Source organism: Hyaena hyaena, unplaced genomic scaffold, assembly GCF_003009895.1.
Source record: "Hyaena hyaena isolate Hyena2069 unplaced genomic scaffold, ASM300989v1 scaffold_378, whole genome shotgun sequence".
NCBI lineage: Eukaryota > Metazoa > Chordata > Mammalia > Carnivora > Hyaenidae > Hyaena > Hyaena hyaena.
Genome location: NW_024081009.1, coordinates 1,564,815 through 1,584,554, shown reverse-complemented (window position 1 = coordinate 1,584,554; position 19,740 = coordinate 1,564,815). Strand labels below are relative to the sequence as shown.

The window sequence follows — 19,740 nt, the reverse complement described above, 5'->3', positions numbered from 1 at the left end:
GGGAACGTGTGAGTTTATCCTCCGTGGTGGTGTGGATGATTGGCCTGGAACACCCCCTCTCCCCCTCACTCACCCCCAGTCTCCCATCTTCCTGCTCCTGCCACACCCGCGGTGACTTGGGGCATGCACTATAGGTCCAGAAAATACGGACCGAAGTCTAAAGGTGCAGATTTCAGCCAAGCCGACCTGAGGGAGAGGCCGAACACCTGTGTCCCGGGGTGAGAGGGAAGGGCTCCTCCCAGGTAGGAGAAGCATTGAGCTGGGAGGTGCCTCCCATGTGCACAGAGAGGGGCCCCACGGGAGGAAGAGACTGTGGGCTGATGGTTTAATGCGCGTTCAGAGCTCTCACCCAGGGAGGAGGGTGGGGACGAGAGTGGAAGAGGGAAAGACCAGGGCGAAGGAAGGGTGTGGTGACTCACTCTGTCCAAGTACGTTGGCCGCGGGGACCTCATCAGAAATGCCGGGAAACAGGAGGCAGACGTGGGCGCTTGGTGCCAACGTTGGCTGCGTGAGGCCCAACCGAGCTGGCCCCTGCAGGGGTTTGGGTGAGCCCACCCCGTGTCTCAGCCTGTAGTGTGAGCCCGTCTGCTGTGAGGTCCCGGCCCCTGTCTCGGGGGCCTCGAGGCACCGCTGGGGCTCCTGCCTTGGCGCGTGGCATCCCGCACCCACACCACGTGGCTCCCTGGTGGTCTCACCCTTTACCATGTGCCGCCTGCGGAGGGACAAGGCCTTAGGCGGCATCCAGCGAATAGTTCCGGCACAGATCCCCAAATCTGAATTTCTAGGCTCTTTTTCCAGCACTGTCTGGACACGGGGTGCCTGGGGGGGTGTCTCCTGGTCCCCACAATCTATTATCTTTGTTCCCAAACCTGCTTCACCTCTTAAGTTCCCTTTCTCTGTTGACATCATCTCCATCTTCCTGATCCTCCTGACTTAAACCCTTGGCCGTGCTTTCTTCCTTCCTGCTGTTTCCCATGTGGCCATCCCTGGGCACAGCTTCCTCTCTGCCCTTAATGCCTCTGTCCTGAGCCCCGCTGCCACAGGCCCCTAACACGGATGGTGGTGCCCAGCCCCAGCCAGCTGCACAGCGGAACCTTATCCCCCAGGGGTCATGACGTGCAGCCAAGTCTGAGACTCTCTTTGGCATAAATGTCACACCAGCCTCCCTTTCCCAGCCTTGGGTCACTAGAGCCTACCCTCCAGGGCCCACTTGGCAGTTAGGCTTGGTCTAACGGATGGATATTCCCAAGCCCAGTTTAGGAGCCTGTGGTGCTGCCCCAGCTGCCTGGACTGAGCTTGGTATTCAAGACCCCTGTCCCCTCCTGCTCCCTCGTATTGTTCCTGGGCTCCAGCTGGGGTGGGACAACGGCGGTTCCCTCTCCCACCTCGTGCCTGGGGCTGGTTCCTGTTCCCCCACCCAGCTCCTCCTGAGGAAGCCCCAGCCACGCCTTTGTGATCGCCACTGTCTGGGACCCTCTCGCCTCTGGCTTCCTGGCTGCTTCGGCTCCTGCCTACCATGGGCTCTCTGGCCTGGCGGTTACTAGGGTTGTGAGTTACGAGGGCCTTGGGACCCTCTGTCGCTTGCTGATGGCACCCACGGCATCTAGATTTAGTAGGTGCTGGGGAAATGCTGTGGCTTTGAAACTGACAGATGCCTCCTGGTCTGGGTGCTCCGGGGGCGTGGCTTAGGGCACCTCCACATTCCCAGTACCTGGCGCTCTGCCCGAGTTCGAGTCATCACTCAAATGTGTGTTGAGGGAATAGGCGGGGAATGAAATTGTTTACCAAAGGAAGACTTCAACCTGCCCTCCCCAGGGCAGCCACCGCCATTCACTCCACATGTTTACTGCCCTCATGGATGGCTGGGACTAAATCAAGACGGGAAGCCCAGTAGGAGGCTTGGGCCGCCACGGGCTCAGAAGCTCTGACAGTTGCTCCTTCATTGATTCCTCTGGGGCCTCTGGGGCCCAACTCAGTGCATGGACCCTTTCCAGGCTCCCCATCATCCCCTTCCCTTCCTGTATATCAACAAGGGCACTGCCTAGTCTGCCGGAGACACATGAGAAAACTCAGGCATTCGTGCCCCCTGAGTGAATGAGCCGAGGTCCCGAGAGATCTCCCAGCTTCCTTGATAGAAGGCATCGCTGGGTTGTGTCTAGGGTTGCTCTGTGGATCACGGGGGGTAAAGGAGCCCCTTGGGACTCAGAAGCGACTCCCTGTCCTTGGCCTGCACTGAGATGGGGGCAGTGTTGAGATAGTGGCTCTGCACCCACGGGGCCCACATGTGCTCCAGGGAGGATCAGTGGCTGGGCAAGCAGAGACGTGGCTTGTGAATCTTGAGTTGGGTCTCTCTTGCTGTGTCACAAGCTCCCTGCTAAGTCACCAGGTGAGTGTCCCAGCCGGAGGCCTGCCACGCCAGGAGCACCTCAGGAACAAGTGATTGCCTCGCCATGTAGTTCCTGGAGTTAGGTGCATCAGGGCTCCCCAGGCCCTGCCCCGGCCCTGCCCCATGAACTACATGCCACTGAACTGGTCAGGCTCCCCTTGAGCCATCTACTAGAGCCGGAGGGCCTCTTGACCTAAATGCAAAGGCAGTAGCCTTGAGTTCCCAAACCAGCACTTGGCTCTTTACTTCCTGCCCATTTTGAAACTTTTCCTTCTCCTTCTGGAAGTTTTCATCTTGTCCCTGGCCGGGGTGGAGCCCCCCTGGACCCAGGAGCAGGGAGGGCACCTGTCCAGTACTGCCTGGGAGCCAGCAGGTGGAGCACCAAGCACTGGGTTATTGTAGGGGTTTCCAGAAACATGGTGGTCACTCTGGAGGAGAGAGAGAGAGAGGTGACTGCAGAGGAAGTGGTTTCTGACTCTGTCCCGTTCTGTCGCCTTCCTTCCCTCCCAGCACCCATGTCAGGTGCCCTGCCTGGGCCGGCAGAGATTGTAGGCTTGATGACTCCACAAGAGGCATGACTAGGGCAGGCTTGGCCACGGGGCTCACCCGAAGACAGGAGGGAGCAAAAGGGGAGACTTTCCTTGGGCTGTGACCCTCCCCATCTTCCACAGCCCCGCCCATAGGTGACTGTGTGACTTGGGGAAATGACAGAACCTCTCTGGGCCTCAGTCTTCCCAGCTAGAGAAGGAAGGGCTTGGACTAGACTAGCGCTTCTCAGGGTTCGTCTGTTGGTGGGGTCCGTTGGTGGGGGCAGAAGCTGTACTCATTAAGCAATAGCTTCCCTCCCACTTCCCGGCCTCTGGTAACCTCTACTCTCCCTTCTGTCACTAGGGATTTGCCTGCTCTAGGTCCCTTGCGTAAGTGGAACCATACAATATTGGTCCTTTTACGACCAGCTTGTTTCACTTAGCATCACGTTGCCCAGGTTCATCCATGTTGTAGCAGGTGTCCAAATGTCATTCTTTTTCTGGCTGAATAATATTCCACCTTGTGGCTATGCCACGTTCATTCATCTCACGGGCACCTGGGGTGCCTTCCCGTTGGCTGCTGGGAGTCACGCTGCCGTGAGACTGATTTACGCATGACTGTGCTCTTGCCTCCAAATCTCTTGGGCATGTAGGTTGGAGTGGAATTTCTGGATCATGTGGTCATTCTGTGTTTAGCTTTTTGAAGAACGGGCTCCTCTTTTTATTTGTTTTATGTAGAGTGGAGTTGACAGGGAGGCTGTGTATGATTCCACTTGGAAAAAATAGCTAACAAATCCGTAACACCCGAGATGGTGACCCCTGAGGCCCCTCCAATCTCTAAAACCCTATCGTGTTGGGGGTGGGGGGCAAGGTACAAAATATAAACAAGTTTGGGCCACAGCAGAGGCTCGGTTGAGAGCCGGGGTCCAACCCTAATGGATCCTTCAAACGAAAGCGGGGCAGGGACAGCACAGTCTGCACCCCTTGCCACACACAGTCAGCCCGACGCAGGGCAGGCCATGGTGGGTGGATGGTAGAACCTGTGGGCTGACAGTGCCAGCGTCACTGGACGGGACACAATCACTGCGCCGAGACTTGTTAGTGTCACCGTGGCGTCTAAGTCAAGTCAGCACCCAGGCCGACCTGCATTCTTTGGTTACAGGTTTTCTCTCTGCCCTAGCTCGCCACGCAGGCCCGCCTTTGGCCCCCTGGAGACGGGAGGTGTCGTCGGGGAGAGGAGAGAACCGGGGTGCGGGGGCAGTCTGATAAAGCAGCGCACGCATTCAAGGCCAGCCTATTGCGAGAGGGAGTCTCCCACTGAGAGGTCAATGTCGAGGGCTCCACGAGCAGCCTGTTGCTTGCTGGCACCAGCTCTGTCCATCTGCCTGGCTGCCGGTGTCTGTCCTTAGCCCAGCTGGGTGGTGGGTGGTAGAGGTGGGGGACGAGCTGTCCTCAGGGGAGGGTGGCAGGGCCCTCGGGAAGGGCAAGGCCAGGAGTTGGGTATAAATAGCCCCCGCCCAGCTGGGAAGGCCTGCAAGTGCCCTCCGCCCTCCCCCTCACCAGCTGCCGGTGCCAGGCGGGTCCCCACCTCCCTTGGGAGCCTGGCTGTTGTCCGAAGGTCCTAACCAGAGGAACTTCCTCAGCGGAACCGAGGAGTCTTGTCCTGTGCGGAGGCGAGACCTCCGGATGCCTGGATTCCTGGGCAGTGAGGCTAAGAAGCCCCAAGGAAAGGGCATCGGACTGGCCTTTGGGAGAAGGAGTGGCTCCTTCATTCCTTCCCTTGAGAATTAGCAAGGGTGTGCCTGGCCCTTCGGTAGACCAAGTGTGCTCGTGTGTGCGCGTGTGTTACAGGCCGAGGCGTTGGAGAAATGGGAGGAGACACGACCTCTTTCCTCAGGGAACTCACATTCCCACAGCCGGATCGACTCCGAGACAAATGAGTCCAGCCCTTTGCCATAAGGTTCGAATGAAGTAGAGCAGAGACCCAGAGGCAGGAGGGGTTACTTCTGTCTGGGAGCCCATGGAAGTCTTTAGAAAGGAGGTGACCCAAGACACATGCCTTGAAGGATGGGTATGGTGCTTGCCACTGGCTTGGCAGCGGACGGGCACTCTGGGCGAGGGCTCAGCCCGGGCGGAGGCGTGGATGCGTGAGGCTGCCCGGCAAAGCACCCAGGGCCACTTGCACTTTGGTAGGAAGAACTGGGGAGAATGAGGCTCACTGTGTGACCCGCATCCCCTCCAGGGGAACGTGCATCTCAGAATGGGGACAAGGAGCTGTGAGTTGAGTTGACACGTCTGTGGCAGTGAAGGTTCAGACCTGAGCACCGTGTGCACTCAGCCCCATCTCCCCCCCGCCACCCCCATCCCCAGAGGGCCTTGCTCACTGCCAGATCTGAGCTGAAACCGTCGCAAGGAATATCCTGGAAACGTCTCCATGCCCTTGCCCTTGGGGTTCCCTTTAGCACTCAGCCAGATCTGTCCAGCCACGCCGGTTAGGACTGAGCTACTGAGGAAGGGGCTGACTTTGCTCTGATCCAAGGCATCCTTCCCAGTGATGGACGAGAAGGGGCTCTGAAAATTCTGATGTGTTCTATCAAGTCAGGAGTGGAGGGCAGGAGGCTGAGGGTGCTGACAGGGCAGGGACCGAGTGCCTGGGACACCCCCTAAACACGGTAACCCCATGACCATCCTTTATTCCTCTTATGTCTATGTTACAGGTGAAGAAACTGAGGCATGGTAAGGCTCAGTAAATCATCTGCCATCAGTAGTTAGGAACCAGCACCGGGGTGCACAGCTGGCTGGCCCCCAGACGGCATGGAGGAGCCAGGGTTTGGCGGGAAAGGGGACAGGTCTCATCTCTGAGAAGAGACTCATTTCAGAGGGTGTCATACCTGGAGTCAGACAAACCCAGGGTTGAATTCTGCTCGGCCACTTCCCCGTGTAAGTTGCCCATCTTCTCCGTGCCTCAGTTTCCCCATCTATAAAACAGGGGCGACAACGCCCACCTCACAGAGCTGTCGTGAAGATTTCATGAGCTAGCGTATGTGATGCGCCGGGCACAGAGGTGCCAAAGAAATGGTCATTCAACCGCCGGTGTTGCGTGTGACCTCAGAGGACAAGCGGGAACCGGCGTGGGCTGGAGGAGACACTGCAGTCGTACAGGGGGACGGACTCGGGCGTCGAGGCCTTGGTGTCCTTCAGAGGAGGGTCAGGGGATGAGGCATGTCCCAGCTGGGGCCTCCGTGGCCAGCCGAGCCACGCCAGCTGGTGCCTGGGGCTCGGGTGCTCTGGGCTAGGGCCACCCACCTTGGATGCTGGGGGAGGGGACTGGTGAAACCAGGGGGCCGGGAGCTCCTTTGGAGCTGGGACGAGAAGCAGCCCCCGAAAGTGGACACGAAGAGATCGCGGGGCATCTCTAGTCCGGGGTCTCCCTCCCCAGCAGCCTGACCTGGCCCCGCCCTGCCGGCTGTGCAGCCGTGGGCAAGCCACCCCTCTCTATGGGCCTCGTGCTTTTTCACGCGTGTGTAAGGGCTCCTCTCGTGGGCCCGGATTCTGGGCCAGGGCTCCGCTTTGCTTGAGGGTGCCCGGCCTGCAGAGGGGCAGGGTGAGAGCTAGGAAGGACGAGGAAGGAAAGTCATGGAGGGGAAGGGGTAGAGGAAGCCCCCCCGAGTACCCCTCGGGCCCCACTTTCATCTCTGGGCAAAAAGAGGCTGGAGACTTGGGGCCCTTGGGACCGTGGCTGGTGAGCAGGCGACTAAATGGGGAGGTGACAGGGACAGGGCCCCTGGTGCCGGAAGTGACTGTGGGATAGACCGGCCCCGATGAGAGTGTGTGGTGGGGGCAGGAGGCCGAACTGATGGCAAGCGCGGCCACCTCAGGGGCAATCCACGTGCCAGACACAGGCGTGGACAGGTACCTGTGGTGGGGACGTTGGGGAGACTGAGGCCAGGGATGCGGAGGCTGGGAAGGAGGCGCCAGGTCTCCCCATGCTGCTCTGGGACACGCATGGGGAGGGGGCAAGGACTCACCACCACACTCCTGTAGGGGGGTCTTCATGGCTACACACTCAGGACCAAACCCAGGTGGGCTGGCAGAGTCGCCCACTGGGGCTCAGCTCTTGTCTCCGACTGTCCTTCTCAAATGGGGCTTCAGGTCCTAAATGTCCACGGAGAGAGTGGGAGAGGCCTGGGCTTCTTCCCAGGAGAGCCTTGCTCCCAAGCCGCCGTCTCGAGATGGTGCTGTGCTAACCACCTACCCCCAACCCGGGCTTGGGTCCTGCTCCGGTAATGGGGGTGCTACCCCGGGCGGCTGTGGGGCTGGGCTGAAGGTGCTGGCTAGAAGCGGGTTGGGTGGCAGTCTGAACTGGGAGGGAGGCTCAACTCTGTCTGTAGTCCTGCAGACAGTTTACTTGGCTTCCAGGCCTCAGTTTCCTCATCTAGGAAATGGGACAATAACAATGATAATGAACTTCCTATCTCATAGACTTGCTATGAGGATTACATAAGGCAAGAGACATAAGCGCTTAGAACTCGCCCAGCATATAATCGGGAATAGATATTTGAATATCATTATTATCACGATAACCTGTTTATAACTGGAAACAGGGTGGGAGCAGGACAGGGCCCCATTGGGTGCTGGCTGCCATGTGCCCATCCAGGGGCTCTGGGCTGACCTGCTTTATCCCACTCAGGTGTGGGATCGGTGGTGTGGCTCAGGCCACAGATGGGCCAGGCCTGCATTCCTCAGAACCCCAGCAGGCATAGCCCAGAAGGCAGGTGGTACAGTGGTTTGGCCCACAGGCTCTGGAGTCAGGTGGCCTGGGGCCGGATGAGCAACTTCTTAGCAGCTCTGCGGGCCTGGCTGGTTACTCGGTACACAAGGCTACACCATCTGCAACCAGGGCTGCTGTAAGGCCCCCTTCTGTGTCATACAGCCGTTCTAAGGATCCAGTGAAGCAAACCCAAGGGACAGACTCCGCTCAGTGAGGATGCCGCAAACCTGGCATCAAAATGCCTTGAGCAAGCTAACTTCCTTCCCAAACCCCCGCTTCTTCGTCTGGGCGATAGTAATATTCTCCACCTTGGAGAACTGATCAGAAACGAAGCACACAATAAGAGCTGACAAATGGCAGACATTTGGTTCAGCATTGTGTCTAGTCCAGGAAGCATGTGTGTGTGTGTGTGTGTGTGTGTGTGTGTGTGTGTGTGTGTGTTGTTTCCCCTCTGATTTGCATCTCGGGTCCTCTGACCCTCTTCCCAAGGCTTCCGTCATCACTTTGGGTGGGGGGCTTGACCAGGTTCACTGCCAGACTGGGAGCTTTGGGTCAGTGCTGGATGTAAAGGGCCCCAACGCAACTCTTCTTTCAGCTTACACTGTCCTGATCACAGGGCTGATTGCAACTGATCTTAAAGACCACTGAGACCCACGGATCATTTTCTCAGTGTTTCCCATGAAATGTCATCTCCACTCTTCCTGTGCTGGGGGAGAGAGCGGAAGTGCAGCACCTTGGTTTTTCTAGTTATTTAAACTCTTGTTCCTCCTTCCCTGGCTCCCCCCAAGACCTTTCCTTCTGTTGACTCTTAATAAAATCTGAGAGGCTTTAGAAATGAGGGTTAAAAGGTGAGGTGACTTGAGTAAGGTCATGAGTGTTGGCTGGGAGAGTATGATCTGACATCTTCTCCCTCCTGACACTGAGCTAAACTTGTCTTGCAACAAAGCCAAGCCCCAATCTCGGGGGAGGGGGAAGATGACACTCTAGAAACTTATAGGACGCTCCCAAGGTGGTCCTGGAGGGCCTGGTGGACAAAGGACAGAGGACCTAGTAGAAGCCATCAGTTCCCTGGGGAGGCACTGGGATGCTTTGGGCTGGGCAGGCAGCGTCCCGGGGAAGGGCACTGCCATGGGCAGTGTGTGTGTGTACGTATGTGTGCAAACCTCAGACACATGCCTGTACACGTTCCCCACTGGAAGTGGGGCTTCTCTGCTTCCCTGCTTTATCTGAGATGGGACTAGGGTCAGGCCAGCTCCTGCAGCTTCCTCGATTTAGGTTTGCGTTATTTCCCATAGATCATCGGGGTCTCTGTGTGGCTCGAGAAACTTATACTCCCTGGAAGACTGTCCAGTCCAACTGTTTCAATGCCCATCAGGGCAAATGGCCCAGAGCCTAGGAGGGACTTAACCTGGGCTCCCAGTAGTATCTTTCCAGTCCAGGGTTCTTTTCATGGGATTGCATTGCCCCCAAGGGCCCCCACGAGAGGTTTCTGTCGGTCCCCATGCTCATGTCAGATACGCTCACATCAGAGGGCTGACTTGGCCTGGGTCAGAGCTCTGAAGAGTGATAGTGTATTCTAGAGGTCAAGGTAGCACATTCAGGTGCCACGTTTCTCAAGGCCACAGGTTCAGGCTGATGGGCCCTCCATGGCTCCGCCTGCTCCACAGGGCTCACGAGGAAGACACAATGCCCATGATGGACCGTGTGCCCTGTGCCGGCAATGCCACCCACCCCTCTCTCTGTCTGTCTGCAGGTCCCTGGCCCTGGGCCAGCAGTACACCTCGCTGGGCTCGCAGCCCCTGCTCTGCGGCTCCATCCCAGGCCTGGTCCCCAAGCAGCTGCGTTTCTGCCGCAATTACATCGAAATCATGCCCAGCGTGGCCGAGGGCGTGAAGCTGGGCATCCAAGAGTGCCAGCACCAGTTCCGAGGCCGCCGCTGGAACTGCACCACCATAGACGACAGCCTGGCCATCTTTGGGCCCGTCCTAGACAAAGGTACTGTCTCTGGGCCGGGTAGGAGGTGGGGGGGGGGGGCTGGACTGGGGGAGGGCATCCACCTCAGGGTGCCTCAGCTCCCAGTCCAGGGGCCTCAGGAGAGGGCAGTAAAGCTGGTCACAGCCCCACAGCCTTTACAGGGCTGCGAGGGCTCCCTCGCTGGATGGACCCAGGCTGTCACCATGGCTGCCACACCTTCCCAGGTGCCGCCGGAGGCTGAGCAGCGCTGAGATGCTCTGTATCCTGAGATCCTAGGGCAGGACTGGCAGCCATGGCCTTCCTCCCCATGCCCCCTCCCCGCTGCACAGTGGAGGGCGCAGGCCTTGATGTGGACGGTTGTGACATTTTCCCACACTGTGTTAAGTGCTATGCAAATTCAGCTTTGGGGTGGGATGAGGGGATCACCCCCTCTAGGTCCCTCACATCTAGAAAATTCTGGAGTTGAGGACACTGCCTGGAGCTGGTGGCATTGCAAACTCCCCAAACATTTCAGGGAGAAGATCCCGTTGGTCCCCATATGCCCCCACGGACTGTGGAGGGGCTAGGGGGCGTGCTGGCCTCCGGGTAACGTCCAGCCCTCCTGCAACCCAGGAGTCTAACCCACTGCACCTGAGATGAATGGGGTTCACACAACTTGACCTCAAACATGACCAAGAGAGAGCGATAGGGGGGCAACTGCTTCCGGAGACGGGACTTTAGGGCTGGAGAGTTCTGGGCTGACGATGGGCAACTCTGAGGAATTGCAGTGTCCAGGAATGTAATGACCCCAGCTGGCCTCCTAGGACCACGGCTTCTCTTCCGCAGCAACTTGAACCCTCCCGACCACGACCAGGGCTTTACCACCCAAACTGGTGAGCCTGGCCCTCCATCCTTTTACAAAACTGTGTTCATAGCGGAAGGAAAAGGGATCTGAGAGCCAGGTGGATCTGACCGGGGAGGCTGGAGAGTGCGGGGACCCATCCCCTACATTTTAGTGTGCCGGCCCCCTTTACCTGTGCCTCAAGTGTGCTGAGTCCTCTGACCTACAGGCCATTGTCAAGGGACAGAAGAGCAATTAGCGAATCAATGGATGATGATTCTCTTTACGCTTCTATTACCGAAGCTAATTATTTCTTGTTTACATAAAAGGTTTGGCCTCTAATTGGGGCCAAGTGGCGGCGGTTTGCATTTCAAACCAGATCCTGCCGGTGTGTCGGTCTCACCGCCTTCCGGTGCCCCACCTCGGGCCAGGTAGCACTTAATCAAACAGCCTGGCGTCTAGACGCGCTCCCCAAAAGCGAGACTCGCCTTCTGATTGCTCTTACCCTCTTGGGACATTTGGCAATGAAAATCGGGCCTTTGAGCTTAATTCCCCATCCACGTCTGTGTTTAATGTTTCAAATCACCGTCGTGGGTTCCGGTACCTGCCTTCAACTGTTCACTGCAAGAGGGCAGTTTTGTGTTGGGCCGGGGCTGGGAGCTGGGCTAACTTGCCTGATACTCTACGAATTTGATGAAGCCGAGGAGGGTCTGGGAAAGGGGTCCACGCACGCACTAGCGCCCAGTGCCCGGGCCGTGAACTGGGTTCGAACCCTGCCCTGGGCTCCACGCTGGCACGCGGCCCTTGGCAAGTCCCCACGCACACGGCGTAGGCAGCCGAGAGTTCATCTCCGCCCCCGGCTTGGAGAGCCAGGGTGGCAGGGCCCGGGCCCGGGGCGCGCGTCTTCCGCGGAGGCCGGGGCCCACTCCCCACGGCTGGCCGGGCCCGGGGACACGCACCGCGCCCGTGTAGGGGGCCTTCCGCGGGGGGTGGCCCGCGGGGGTCGGCGGCCGGAAGGCGATGGGCCGCGACGGCGGGGCGCGGGCGAGCCCGGGATTGCGTTCCGCGGGCGGGGCGGCGCGGGCGGCCCGGAGGGGCTTAGGCGGCTTGAAAGGGGCCCGAGCGCCGCCCCCCACCGCGCGGCCCGGCCCCGCGCCCGCTGCGGCCGCCGCGCCATTCACACGCCCTCTGGCCATTCGGCGCGGCGCGGGGGCGGGGGGCGCCGCTTCAATGGGGATTTCGCGGGCCGGCGCCGGGGCCGGGGGCGCGGCCCGGCCGCGGGAGCCGCCCGTTGCTACGCGGTGGCGGCCGGCCCGGCGGCCCGGGCCCGGCGGCCGCATTATGCGGGTAATGCGGTGTGACACCGCGCGAACAAAGGCGGATTGAGCGGCCCAGCGGGCCCCGCCGGACGGGGACCGGCACAGCGGGGCTGTCAGCGCCGCTCCCAGGCTAATCCCCGCCCCGCCCCCGCCGCCCCCGCGTCCCCGGGGCTGGGAACCGAGCGCGGCCCGGGGCCCGGGCGCCGCCGCCGCCGCGAGAGGCCGCGGGCCCGGCCGGAAGCGAGGCGCTGGCCCTCGCCGCCGCCGCCGCCGCCCCCGTGTGCCTGGGGGAGGGCGGGGGCTGGAACGCTGGCGGGGAGAGCCGGGCGGTGGGGGCCCCGGGGCTCGGGCCTCTGGCCTTGGTCGCTCGCGGCCGCGGCCGCCCGGGCTGCGCGGGCTCGCTGAGCCCGCGGGGCCGTTCGTGGAAGCGGGAAGGACGGCTCCTCCGCAGGTGGCCCGCGAGGCCACCAGAATTCCTGCTTGTGTGCGGGACCGCGATCTCACAAGCCTTGGCTCCTAAGCCGGCCTGCATGGCCTTGGGCAGGTCCCCTCCCGTTCTGGGTTCCTCGCCTGTAAGGAGAGAGATAGTTGGACTGTAGTCTTCCAGGCCTTTGCCCTGTGGTCGTCAATGTCTGCGTCTGTAAAAACGGCCTATATTAAGACTTTCTGCCTCGTGGTTAAGGGGATTGAATGAGCTACAGCACATGAAGGGCAGAATCTGGTGCATACTGAGCGCTCAAAGGTGGTTATCAGTAAAAAGGAGGTTGGGGGGACACCCTAGCGAATCTCTACTTCTCCTTCACGGGACGCTGGGGCAGAACCAGGGGAACTGCCTCGTTTTCTGATCCTCTCGGTGGTGGCGGGCAGAGGGCTTGGGATGCAGGCCACTGCCCTCCTGGTCAGGAACTCTGGCGGCGGAAGCAAGTTATACCCGTTTTACAGAGAGGGTAACTGAGGCCCAGAAAAGGAAAGGGTCTGCCCAAATGCATCTTGGTGGGAAATGGATGGACTTGGGTACGTTTAGGGGGTCGGTTCCCAGGCTTCCCGCCCACAGACCTCAGGCTCCCTCGGGAGTGGGAAGGCTCAGGCCTGCACTGTGGTCTCTGGAGTTTGGGCTCAGAGGGAGGCAGGGGCCCTGGGGCTAAGACAGAACAGGATTACTTTATCTCTTCAGCAACCTGCCAGAGCTATAGTCCCCACCGCGGTTTGTAACAGCCTCGGCTCTGCCCTGTAGCAGGTGTTGAGGCCGAGTTCATCAGTTACTGCCCTGGGCCTCAGTTTGCTCATCTGTAAAGTGGGGATACCTCAGAGACTGGGCCAGTCAAAGGGGGTCGGAAGGGCCCTTTGGTTCCTCCCTCTTTCCTCGGGGCCTCCTTCCCGAATGGGGAGGTCGAGGCAGAGAGGCTGCCCCCCCGGGACCCGGCCTGAGCAATGCCCTCCCCGCAGCTACCCGCGAGTCGGCCTTTGTGCACGCCATTGCCTCTGCCGGCGTGGCCTTCGCTGTCACACGCTCCTGTGCCGAGGGCACCTCCACCATCTGCGGCTGCGATTCGCATCACAAGGGGCCACCAGGCGAGGGCTGGAAGTGGGGCGGCTGCAGCGAGGATGCCGACTTCGGGGTGCTCGTGTCCCGGGAGTTCGCTGACGCGCGCGAGAACAGGCCGGATGCGCGCTCCGCCATGAACAAGCACAACAACGAGGCGGGCCGCACGGTGAGCTGCGGCCGCCCTCGCCCCGACCCTGTCCGGTACCCCTTCGCGGACCCTGTCCCTGGCCCCCCCCCACCCTCGTCCCCCGGCTGACCTCACCTCTGCCCCACCCTGCCCTTCTTGTGACTCTCATGCATCCCGGGCTCCCTGCTCTCCTCTTTCCCCTTGGCGGAGCTCAGCCCCCCCCACACCCCACAATCACCCCTTCTGTTCATCCTCCGTTCTCCTTGGGCTGTTCCCCACCTGCGCCCGCCCACCCGCCCAGGGGTGCGTCAGGGGTGTGTCAGCTTGTGTGGTGGCCTGTGGAGCAGGTACCCGCCAGCCCATCCAGTGCACTTCGACTGCCTGTGCAGGGCTGTGAAGACCCATGGGCTTGGCTTTGAGTTCAACCTCTACCCCTTCCTCTGGGGGTTTGACCTAGGGCGAGTCACTTAAGCTCCCAGCCTCAGTTTCCCCATCTGTTAAACGGGGATCACAATCCCTACTTCCTGCAGCTTTGAGAAATGGCTGTGATTTCTGCCAATGCTTGGGCTGTGAAAGGGAGGGCGACTATGGTCGTCATTTTTAGGTCTGCACCTTGGTCCCCAATCCGTTCTCTTCCTGGCACCCAGTAGGAATGGAGAAGGCTCCAGGGATGAGGGTGGGCGGGGGCAGCCTGGGAGGGCCTAGGCGTGCTTCCAGGTGGGGTTGTTCCGGGGGCCAGCTGCTCCTCCTCTTTCCCAGACCATCCTGGACCACATGCACCTCAAGTGCAAGTGCCACGGGCTGTCAGGCAGCTGCGAGGTCAAGACCTGCTGGTGGGCCCAGCCCGACTTCCGCGCTATCGGTGACTTCCTCAAGGACAAGTACGACAGTGCCTCGGAGATGGTGGTGGAGAAGCACCGCGAATCCCGTGGCTGGGTGGAGACCCTCCGCGCCAAGTATGCGCTGTTCAAGCCTCCCACCGAGAGGGACCTGGTCTACTACGAGAACTCCCCCAACTTCTGCGAGCCCAACCCCGAGACGGGCTCCTTTGGCACCAGGGACCGGACTTGCAATGTCACCTCCCATGGCATCGATGGCTGTGACCTGCTCTGCTGTGGCCGCGGCCATAACACGAGGACGGAGAAGCGGAAGGAGAAATGTCACTGCATCTTCCACTGGTGCTGCTACGTGAGCTGTCAGGAGTGCATCCGCATCTACGATGTGCACACCTGCAAGTAGGGAGCCAGGTAGGGTGGCGGTGTGGGGAGGCTGGGGAGGGGGGAGGTACGGCGGGGGGGGGGAAGCTGGGTTTGCCCAACGCCTCTTCTCCAGCAACCCGCTTCTATTTCTGAGCTATCTGAGGCACACAGGTTTCCAGGGCCCAAACAGGAAGCCAGGATTTCCCAAGCTTCGGTGGAATGACCTTTGGGCAGCTTTCATGGATCGCCCAAAGCACAGATAACGCGAGAGGGTGCACACAGGACTCCAAGCAATTGATTAATGTTTGTATGCAAGTTAGTCACTTATGAGCCAGGTCAGATCTTTGCGTGGCCACTGGCTATCGTTGCTGACCATCTGTGGAGCCAGAGGAGGCCACCGTGGTGTTGGAAGCCAGGACAACCCGAGTTGCCCTGTTCCAGGAAGTCCTTAATTTCCTGTTCTTCCGCTTTCGTGGGCCTCAGTTTTCTTACCATAAAACAAGGGGGTTAGAATACTTGAAATAGTAGGCCAAAGATCCTCTTTTATCCCTGGGGCAGAGTCATTTTTGCATCCACCTCGAGCGGAGAGGGCAAGTTTTTGCACAAGCATAAATCCTACCGACCTGGAGGAGGTGGGGGCGGGGGGGAGTGGTGTATATAAGCCCATATCCTGACAGATCTGAAGCTTGGGTGGGGCGGGGGCACTCTCATAGAGTTTATGGAAGGGGATGGGGAGGAGGAGGGATTCAAGTTCAGAGTGATGGTGGTGAGTAATCAAGGCATCAAAGGCTGGTGGATTATGTTCCCAAGCTTCCCAGAGGTGGCCTCCGTGGGAGACACGCAGGGGCCGGGCCCCTGCGTCCGTAGGTCAGCACAGGTCAGGAGCGATGTAGGGTGGTCCTAGAGTCTTGGTGGTGGAAGGTCTGAGGCCACTGTGCCCCTTCTTCCTCCTCTCTGCCCTGAGAAGGAGCCTAGTCTATAGAGTCATGAGCCCTGGTCCATCTGCCACCGCTTGCCATCGGGGGGACCAAGACAAGACAGTTTTGTTTTTTTCTTAATTTTGATGTTTTTATTTATTTTTGAGAGAGAGAGAGAGAGAGAGAGAGAGAGAGAGAGACAGCGTGAGCAGGGGAGGGGCAGAGAGAGAGGGAGACACAGAATCCGAAGCAGGCTCCAGGCTCTGAGCTGTCAGCACAGAGCCCGACGCGGGGCTTGAACTCATGAACCACAGGATCGTGAGCCCTTAACCGACTGAGCCACCCAGGCACCCCTGACCAGAGAGTTTTTACAGAGCTGCCTCCTTATCCGCCATCCTCCCCAGGGGTGCTGTGACAGGACCCTGGGGACAGTGCTTGGTTCGTTGCAAAGAACTCGCCTGCTGGGGTCATCCCCCCACCCTCCTCCCTGGAACAGTGCAGGGAAGAGCACCCCACTGGGTGATGCAGTTCCACAGAGGGCACTTCAGAGCTGGTGGTGCGGGCCTGGGGGCGGGGCCAGGCCTCTCTGAGGTGTGGGGGAATCCATGTCATGGTCACGGGGAGAGCTCTGGTGAGGGGACTCGCTCAGCCCATCTGGGAGGCCCCTCGGTGTAGCTCAGGTTATGACCTGGCCGGGATGGAGCCCAGAAAGGCAGCGGGAGGTACTTGGTGCTTGGTACTCTGTTGGTGTCTGATTAAATTCGGTGTGGCCAGTGGAGAGAGGAGGACAGAGGTGAATGCTTGTCTGAATCTTTTTTTTTTTTAAATTTTTTTAATGTTTTATTTATTTCTAGGAGAGACAGAGAGAGACAGCGTGAGCAGGGGAGGGTCAGAGAGAGAGGGAGACACAGACTCTGAAACAGGCTCCAGGCTCTGAGCTGGCTGTCAGCCCAGAGCCCGACGCGGGGCTCGAACCCACGAACCGTGAGATCATGACCCAAGCGAAAGTCGGACGCTTAACCGACTAAGCCACCCAGGCGCCCCAATGTTTGTTTGAATCTAATACTAATAGAGAGGGATAGATGCTGTCAGAGAGCCGTGACATGAGGGTGTCTTCATGCAGTGAGATGGCCAAGTTTCATTTCTTGCTTCTCACAAGGACAGAAGTTAGTGACCGTGAAAGAGCTCACAGGCCCGTTGTAGCGTGGCCCACCATGGCCAGAGGCAACATGGTGTCCCCACCATCAAGCAGGACAGAGCTCTGGCCATTCCGAGAGGGAGCTGTGGGGAAGTCGGATTTCAGAGCACTAACACCGGACATCTGTCCTGCTCTCCCGTTGCCGGGGTGGGGACGCTGAGTCCAGGTCTCTGCCTCCAGGAAGCTTCATGTGTGGCTCCTGCAGAGGCTATAGCGGCAGGAGCCCAGGCCCCATCGGTGGCTCTGGGGGGGTCATTGCTTCAGCCCCCCGCAGCTGTGTTCCAGCACCTCCCCTCCTCCAGGTGGGCAGCAAAGATGACCCATCAGCCAAGCAGAGAAGGAGGTGTCGTTTTGACCCTCGGTCTCCAGAAAATCCCCTGCCTTCCACCCCTGGAATGAGTACTGATCCTAAGAGGAATTAATACAGCTTCAGCCCTCTTTTCTCCCATTTCTGAAGTTGAGCAGTGTCTTCTCCAACTTTATCAAAGTGCTACACAGACATGGTTTCAAGATGCCGTGTCTGCGTAGATTGGGGCCCCCAGGCCCCTCCTCTCCGGTCACTCTGGAGCCCTTGCTCTGGGACAAGTGGAGGACCCTCTCCCAGTGTGGTGCCCTTAGACAACTAGGCTACTGGTTGACTGATTTGGGGCAAGCTATTTAGTTCCCTGCACCCTGGTTCCCTCATTTGTGGACTGGGGACAAGAGCCAGTCCCGCACAGGGCCTGGCACATGGGCCGACGAGGCGGCAAAGATTCCCAGGCCAAGCAGAGCTGACCTCCACGAGCGACTTCGCCCGGGCTGGATCAGAAGCCACAGGCCCCAGGTTGGCTGAGACCTGGTTTACCTCTCCCGTCTTTTCATCCACACTGACCCCGGGGGCAAGATGGGAACTTTCAAGACAGGCTGGCAGGGACATGTGCCCCCCCCACACAGGGTGGGGAGCCCCAGTCACAATGGCTTTATACCATAGGAAGGCCAGAGACTCCTGGTCTTTCCGGGGTGGGGAAAACATCTTTTCCAGTAGCTTCTGGGTCTCACGCTTACCACTCATTTCCTCCCTTGCAAGTACCGCGTTCATTCCTTGTTATACAGATGTTGTGAGCCCAGTAAGCCGGACAGGGCCCTGGACAAGAGTCAGGGGGCCTGGCTGGCCCTCAGTGCTCGATCTGTCCCTAACTGCTGGTCTGGCCCTAACTGCTGCAAAACCTCGGACATGTCCCTTTAATCTTGCTAAGCCTCGGTTTCTGTCCCCGTAAAATAATCTTCCCTTGGCCCTGTCAGCTCCCTGAGGAGCAGAGGGTTGACTGGGGATGCCCACGAAAGCGCTTTGGGGCTCAAATCCTTTATGAGATGTAAGTACCCAAATGAGTCAGATGTGCACGTCAGTGCTCTCCCGAGAAGGAATTATTTATAGTTAATTAAATAGACGTGCTCCTGTGTGGACGGCTCATCATCAAACTATTGGTGAGATAGGGAAGCACAGGGCACGGGTCCACTCTAGCTGGGAACGCCCCCCCCCCGCCCCCCGACTGGCAGGGTTCGCCCCCCAGTCTCTACACAGAGCGGATTCCTGTAAAGAGACTGTGGTGGCTACAGCCCTGCCGTTCCTGTTTGAATCTTGCGCCCTTCCTCAGTGGGGGCCCCACAGCGGGGGCGGGGGGGGGTACGGAAAAGCCACTTACGTTCCCCATTACCCCCGAGCACATGAGAAACGTTGAGATCTCCCGTCCGCAGCCTCTGATCTCGGCCCGCCAACGAGTGGTTTCTCTGGGAAGGGAATTACGTCTCTGATTCTCCCTCTTTGTTTTCCGAAGGGCAGTGGGAACGGGTGAAGCGTGCGGCTGGGCAGAGTCACCGAAGTCCCCTGGGAAGCAGGACCTGGAGCCGGGCTCAGCCCTCAGCACCAGACCGCAAGGCACCCGGACTGTTACCAGATGCCCGGGCGGCCAATTACCCGGACCCGAGCCGCCCGCTCACGGGGAGGCCTCCCTCGCACTCTCGCTTCCGTTTCTCACCCTGCTCTGGATGGTGTGTGGTTTTTAAAGAAGGGGCTTTCTTTTTAGTTCTCTAGGGTCTGCTAGGAACAGACCCCAGGCTTATCTTTGCACATGTTAAAGAAAATAAAAATGGAAAAAAAAAATTCTACTCCGACCGAACAGGCTGGGCTCCCGGGAGCTCTCTGCCTGGTGGTGAAGACCCGAGCACGGGCAAGATTCTGTTTCCAGACCGCTGCTTCCGGGGACGCTGCGAAGTAGGACAGACCCCTGCCGTCTCTCCTTTTCTCTGTCTCCTCCTGTTCAAATCTGATCTACTTCCACATTCTGACAAAAGCCATAGGTTTAGCTAGGATAAAGTGGTAGGGAGGCCCAAGGCGATTGTGGGAGTAGGGTTTTGAGTTTTGAAGAACCCGGAGCGCTGGGTGGCCTGGTAAGCTGTTTGAAGAGCAGCTGTGTGTTCTCAGTCTCGTTTTCTCTGTAACCCGGTTCTGCACAAGAGGCTCTTAGGAACTGCATTTAGAGCCGCCCATCTCCCATCGCCCTTCTGCGCCTTCTACCAGTGACGCAGTACGGTGGGGGTGTTTTGTTTTGTTTTTGTTGTGGATTTTTAGAGGCTGATGTAAATAGGTTCTGTTTCAAGGGGGCAAGACTTCTGCAGCTCGGGCGGCTTCCTAAAGCAAGAAGTGGTACCTTCAGACGGGGCCCTTCGATCCCTCCCAGCCCCATTCACCTGCAGATTCTCCACAAAGACAATCCCAGGGAGAGCAGTTGGGAGTCTAGGTCGCCTTGGTAGGCAGAGGGTCAGAGAGTGGCAGTCTAGTCCTGAAGTTCCAATCTGGTGACGCATAGATTGGAGAGGTTAAAACTCGCTTGGTTTCCTCTCTGATAAAGACTTGTCTTCCAGCCTCCATTTCTTTTGTTGGCCTGTGTGGGTAAACAGAGGCATAGAGTTCTTTAAC

The 19,740-nt window shown here is 59.0% G+C and overlaps 1 protein-coding gene across 2 annotated transcripts in view; it reads left to right on the top strand.

The window, feature by feature from the left end:
• WNT3 (Wnt family member 3) overlaps positions 1-19,292 on the top strand; it is a 47,084-nt gene extending 27,792 nt beyond the window's left edge. Inside the window, exons 2-5 of one of the 2 annotated variants that reach the window (XM_039250679.1) lie at positions 9,438-9,679; positions 13,244-13,509; positions 14,230-14,717; positions 18,604-19,292. In XM_039250679.1, coding sequence (XP_039106610.1) covers positions 9,438-9,679; positions 13,244-13,509; positions 14,230-14,709 — 988 coding nt within the window. In that variant the 3' untranslated portion in view covers positions 14,710-14,717; positions 18,604-19,292. Of the gene's footprint in view, positions 1-9,437; positions 9,680-13,243; positions 13,510-14,229; positions 14,718-18,598 lie in introns of both variants that reach the window. The other variant, XM_039250678.1, reaches the window with a different exon arrangement.
• The last annotated feature ends 448 nt before the right edge of the window (positions 19,293-19,740 follow it).